General features: G+C 42.8%; 1 protein-coding gene across 1 annotated transcript; it reads right to left on the reverse strand.

The window, feature by feature from the left end:
- Positions 1-2,448: 2,448 nt before the first annotated feature.
- Positions 2,449-4,454, reverse strand: LOC135483015 (uncharacterized). The gene is made up of 5 exons (XM_064763512.1): positions 4,439-4,454; positions 3,701-4,119; positions 3,141-3,351; positions 2,609-2,881; positions 2,449-2,480 (listed from the first exon to the last, which is right to left on the reverse strand). The coding sequence occupies exons 1-5, from the start codon at positions 4,452-4,454 to the stop codon at positions 2,449-2,451; spliced, it is 951 nt and encodes a 316-aa protein (XP_064619582.1).
- Positions 4,455-6,512: the final 2,058 nt, after the last annotated feature.

Here is a 6,512-nt window from a genome sequence, read left to right on the forward strand (position 1 = left end):
TGTGTCTTTCCATCCCAATGTCCTTAAGATGTTCGTGTTCACGCACAGGTCCAGTAGTCGCTATTCTTGGGAGTTAGAACAGGAAACTGAGGGCAATGGCCCAGATTGTCATCAAACCCGCGGACAAGCGATCTGCAGTTGTAATCATGAAAGCTGAATGCCAATCATCCTATCGGGCACTACCGTCTAACTCCAGGCAACCTCCCAACACTTGCGAAGGCAATGTCACATCCCTTCTCAAGAACATGCTGCAAGTGGGAAATCGCACAAATATTGTTAGATCACCTTGCTCCAACGGAACCCAGAACACCTGAGTTCTACCTTCTGCCAAAAATTCAAAAGGGGACATTTCACCCCAGGCACACCCATCCTATTTGTCATTAACCCCCACAGAACATATCTCATATCTGGTCAAAACATCTCTTATCTGGTCAAAAACACTAGATCCTACATCAAGAACACTAACCATTTCCAAAAATTTATCACCGCTCTGGGAGAAGACAAAGCTTTCTATTTTGTCACCCAGCCCTCACACAACTAGCAGCTATTTGCAAGGACAACGTACAGGACACATCTCAGCAAGACATAAAACAACTCTTCGCCTGTATGAGACACCAATCTTACACGGCTTCAGAGGACAAACAATCTTCGGGACAATCTACTACTCGGATCCAAACTTGGGCTCTTATTTTGCCAACCACACTGGTCATGTCTCTCCCGAAGGACATGCAGATAATGCCCCATGCAGTCTGGACCCGACGGGTCACATCGTCAGCTACTCTGCGGGGACAAGGTAAATCACAATAACCAAAATTTGTTGTAAGAGTAACAATGTGATTTAGTGTATCCAATGCAGACAATGTCACAAGCAGGTTGTTTTCGAAACCAGGGATCGGAGTATGATACCATGAGGGCCAGGTATGTGATTGGTTGCACTTTCATTATAATTCCGATTTATAGGCCTTATAAGGACGCGGTCACAACCAAAGGCACATTGCATAAAAAATAACTAAACAGCTACAGATGCATGAAACGCCGTTTTTTTTATAAAGAGTTCAGCAGCGTTGTCTGGTTACTCCAAGTCTCAATGCCAATGACACATCTATCAGAAAGACGGCCAACAGCGTTGTCTGGCTTCTCCGACCCACAAAGACAGTGACACATCTATCTGAAAGACGACCAACAACGTTGTCTGACTCTCAAGGACAATGACACATCTATCAGAAAGACATCCAGCAGTATTGTTTGGTTATTCCGACTTCTCAAAGACAATGGCACCTCCCTTTGAATAACGTCCAAGACTGCATTGTGTGGTTAAATCGACTTTTTGACTCCGCCACCAGAAAGACGTTTAGCAGGATTGTCTCCTGACTTACTTGACATCTCGAAGACCGTCTCAAAAAGACGCTCAGCAGCAGTTAGGTAGGCCTCCATGCCATAAACGAACACTGCTGAGACAACTTCATATTGTCCCCTTTCAGAAAGACGCTCAACGGTACACCTATGTACATGTACGTTGCCTAGATGCCATCGACTTGCATCTCGAAGACAGGGCATTTAATCAGAAGTACATGTAGATCTATAATGCATGTACCTTGCCTGAGAGGTGCTTTATGACTGACGTCTCGAAGGCAGTGTAATTTGAGACGGCATTTCTTGCCCCGGGATGCGATCGGACACGCAAGACTGTGGCGTTTAGGTAATTACAGGACCAGGAGATGGCATTCGAGGGGGGGGGGGGGGTTGTAAGTCGATGGGGGGGGGGGGCATATTGAGCTCTTATTGTGTTTCTGTGAGTGTTTCCCCTACAATAGATACTAGGCCTCGAATGATGGTCGTTGTCCGGTTGGTAGTCGCCTTATTCCGTAAACAGGGGTGATTACATACGGGAAGCACTGATCGACAACAGTACAGATGTTTATAGCAGTCCTTTTGCTTTTTGGGTATCTTTGTTCCAGAAAATATCGGATTTTTTTTAGTTAACTGCATTTATTAGGAGATATGTCATTACAATAAACAAGCAGCTGTCTAATGGTGTATCATCACCTCATGATTATTCAATGTTTATACAAATATTATAGCCTCATAAAGTCCATTGTGATGAAACAAACTCATTACTTTACAAAGTGTTGAAGCCCTTCTTGAAACATTTCAACTACATGTTCCTCCTATAACCGAAGTCTGATAAAAAAAATTGTGAGTTTGAAAGAACCACTACGTGTAATTCATCCTGAGCTTCATGGCCTTATACCGTACCTTGAATATATACAAGCTATTTATCAAGAGGATAATAGTGATCGTTGTGAGTGTAACCATGTGCAAGAGGACAATCCAAAACCATATATTTAAAAAGCGATATTGTGCACAAGAACGTACGTATATCCTGAGATAAATTAATTGCAGTTAATGGTAATTATAAAGTGGAATACATACATGTATTGTAATGTGCTATTCCATAGGACCGATGTTTGCAACCGAAGCTAGAAGCAAGAGAGAAATAGTTACACATGCCATGAATCCTGATTCTGGGCTAGTCGTTGACTTATTTATGCATGTTAGAGCTCTTAACCCCGGGCAGACAACGGAAATGTTTTAGTAAGACTCAAACCATCGGGAGAAATGGCCGTTATGGTTATGAACATATCCTTTACTGCACTATCTGGGATCTTAACAATCAAATCTTCGCGGTTTGTCTCCTGCCATTGAATGATGTCAGCACCACCTCGCGTGGTGCCAATGGAGATCTCGTACACAAGTTGAAGGGGGTTAACTGCGTTTGCATTGGCGTAGTCCTTGTTGGTGAACGCCTCTGCCCAATTGAGAACCACCTTAGAGCTATTATCTGAACCATACTGCCGAGTTTTGTTGAGACCTCCACTTACTGAAAAAAATGAAGTAAAAAGGAAATTATTTGGACTACTCTATCATTACATTTTGAATGAAGGGGTACATTCGGCAAAGTCAATGAGAAAAAAATGCACTGCCATGTCATCTCATAAAAGTACTGCCAATAATTTTTCAGCGAACACCCGTTTTTCTGCTGGATGCAAGTTAATTCTTCAAATAAACTACTGTTAATCCAGCATTTTGAAGTCATCCCAGAACTGTATTTATGCCCACTCCGCTCATTTGATGCTTACCTATACTGGACCTTTGGTGCCAGTCATCAATTCTGAAATTGGTCTCTACAAAGTCGCTGACATAACCCACCACATTCTCAGCTTTGGTCTTAACTGAGTACTGCCCCGGCTTCATCTCCAGACCCGTAGCAGAAACGTAGATTTCATTCCGGCCAAATGATTGCATTTCTTGGTATTCACTGTACCAGATATTTGAACCCGTTATTTGAACCTAGAATATAGAAGTGTAAGTAAAGAATTCTGGAGTAGAACTTTTTTGTCGGCAGTCACAGAACAACATCATCGTTACAGTGGAGCACACAGGAGAGTGTTAATTTCATGTATAAAATAGAAACCTATAGTTCCCGGAACATCGTACCAAAGTATAGTAAGACGTGTAAGGAAAAGGGAATGTGTATGGAAAAGGAGGATGCTGTGCCGCATCATGGGCCCCGAGTTAAGTCCGCTAATATACAATATACAGTGTAGGGAGTAAGGTGTTTTCATATTTGAAGATCAGTGCATGAGCTCAGCTAGAAACAAATAATGATACAGAGCTTCCTGACAGAGGAGATATCTACCTTGTACACGGTTACACCATATGGATCAGAAAATCCACTTATTTTTAGCTCCAATTGGTCGCGCTGACTCTGGTAGCCTCGTAGAGGGTACTCGCTAATTGAAGATGTGATAATCGATACAGTCCCATCTGCTTTCGGGGGAGCTGATACAATGGTGACACCATCAGAGGATTGGGCACTGGACTCCCCGGCATAGTTCCAGCATCGAACGGTCACGTAGATGGTCGAAGCAGCGAGGGGTGGCTTCAGTGTGACTGATAAACTTTCCATTCCTGGCCCGGCGTCTGTAAGACTCTTGATGTTTGAAGCACCTGGCTGGGATCCTAAGCCATAATAACATCTCTGAATATCTGACTCCATGTCGTGGCATTTCCAGTGTGCCTTGATGACATATCCTTTCTGGTAGTCAATGTCGTCATCTGGAAAAAGAATCTGTCAATATATCGGGTTTTGAAGAAAAAAGGGCACACTTTTTGACTTCTAATATATCAATTAGTTGGGAGTTGATACAACTTAGCGATTCAAGAGTCTGGACATAGTATTGAAATTACAGAAAACTTAATTCATTAGGACCTGTATACCATTCATGCAAAATTTCCCCTGTAGCCGATCTCTCGGATAATAATTTTTACTTCGGGTCAGCGAGACGGTTTTATAAAGCTAGAAAATGGGGGCATTTGAAATGACAGTTATTGGTAAGTTAATATGCAGTAATCAAGGTTCAATCACTATCATAACCTGCCTTCATCTCCATCGTACACATAATCAAAAACAGGTAAGGTGAGATCGAGGTTGATGGCGTCACTAAGCAGAGATGTCTTCAGGCCCGCGGCGTTGGTTGCGATGATCGTGGCGTAGATGGCGGAAGCATGCCTCAGATTTAGGTTACTGGTGCGAGCATCAGTGTTTTTCCCTACAGACTTATAAGGCATCATGTTGCTTTCACCCTTTGAATTTCCTGAAAGTGACACAGCATTGATGACAAATGAATGATATGTATACTAATATTTCAAGTTCACATGCATTTATTTAAGGGTTCTTCTGCTCATCAGCAAATATTTAAAGATTCTCGTCCCACCTGCCGAAAAGAAACTGTCCACTGCAGACGTTTTAGTGACGTCGGCCCTGGACGAGATGCCCCTGCAATAGAATCATTCCACTCATTTTTCTTTCCCGACAATTTGGGTTTTTGTTAGTTACCTGTCACACTGACAGACAGCGTGTTTAAGCATTTTACAATTTATAATGAAAACTTCCACTCACCCAAAGCCCAGGTATAGTCCACAATAGGACTTTCTTTGTCCTCGAAATCCCATGCAAGATGAACATGGTTCCAGTCGTGGCTGAAGATAGCATGGGCGTGTATTGGCGAGGTGAAATTCTTCAACAGAAATCCATCACTTGGTGATCTGTCACCAGGCATAACCTGCTCAAGGTTGAAATCATCAAGTATAACACCATTTATCTCTCCTATGGTAGAGATAGTCAAAGTTCCAACCTGACTCGAGGCAACGAAATAAAAGACAAATTTGCGCCAATTCGTTGACTTCTTCTCAGTCGTTTGATCCAATCTCGATGTTCGCCTCTCCAATTTGAACACGTACTCGCTCCCATCTGGAAGACTTATCTTGGCCTGCTGTGTCAGACTAGGCGAATTTGTACCTGAAGGATAGATATGGCTAGCGAAGAGTACCACGCGGTATTTCTCACCAACCTCTAGCTCCTCCAGCTTTTGGGACATGCTACCGAATAGAACCAGGAACTGCGATCCAACTTTAGCTAATCTGATGTCCTGGTAGACAGCCGAGACAGCGCCAGAACTGGATGTCCAGTGATTTGGAACACCCACGGCAAAAGATCCTGCATCATCGTCTTCAAATGAAGGATTCCTAAGTTGATTTTCGCCGAACTGTAACTTGCTGACAGCTTTGGGTGGCGACTGATCAATGAAGACACCGTCAGATATTATGATCGCTGAATGCCACCCGGCTGCATCAACTGCGAACACTTTATTGTAGAACTTCCGCATAACTGTAAAAGAGATAGTCAAATACATCAGATTCCTACGTTGAGCAATCTCTTAAAGTGATTTTCCGTTATTTCTTGGAATGGTTAGAACATCATAATAGGTATATAGGGGTTCTGACAATAACGGGGAAGACCACGTTACCACTGTATATGATATTGGAGCATTACGTACCCTTCTTTAGGAATTAAAAATGCTTTAATTTTGATTGATTTTCCAAAAACTCCAATTTTCGTACTCGGTGCTCGATCGTTTCGACGTGTGAGTTCTGTGAGTTGTGCGTCAGGGTGGGGTACATGTAACTTACGTTCGATACCTTTAGGCATCGGTTTCCTGATTCTAGTCTTTAAGCCAACATTAATCCATTCTATCACTCCACATTCTGTTGGGTCCGCTGGATCCAATCCTACGCACCAGAAGTAGTGGTCAACGAAGGATTCGAGATCTACAAAACCATCCCAGTGAGCGCCTATCGTTCCGGTCACGTTCTGATACTCCTGATCATGTAAACCTGGAAGAAGTTGACTTGTTATTGATATCTCTTCTCTTTCATCTAAATCAAGAGCTGCAGATAACGCCTCTGGCACTATACAGATTGAGCAAGCTTCACAAGCCGTGAATCTTAATTTTTACTTTCGCCCAAAACGAGGGTGCTGTCAGAGATATTACAAAAACGAAATTCTTGTGACAATGGGCCGATGTGAAAAGGACAAATTACCTCTGGTTTTAGTAGTGCAGGTGCAACGATATTCTGTACTATGATCGTGATAAAGGGATTTTCGTCTC

This window comes from Lineus longissimus, chromosome 2 (assembly GCF_910592395.1).
Source record: "Lineus longissimus chromosome 2, tnLinLong1.2, whole genome shotgun sequence".
In the NCBI taxonomy this organism is placed as follows: Eukaryota; Metazoa; Nemertea; class Pilidiophora; order Heteronemertea; family Lineidae; genus Lineus; species Lineus longissimus.

Coding starts and splice junctions, on each gene's coding strand:
- LOC135483015 (XM_064763512.1), bottom strand. Junction 3,352..3,700: donor ATGGTGTAACCGTGTACAAG/GTAGATATCTCC, acceptor TCTATATTCTAG/GTTCAAATAACGGGTTCAAA. Junction 2,481..2,608: donor AACGGCCATTTCTCCCGATG/GTTTGAGTCTTA, acceptor TCTTGCTTCTAG/CTTCGGTTGCAAACATCGGT.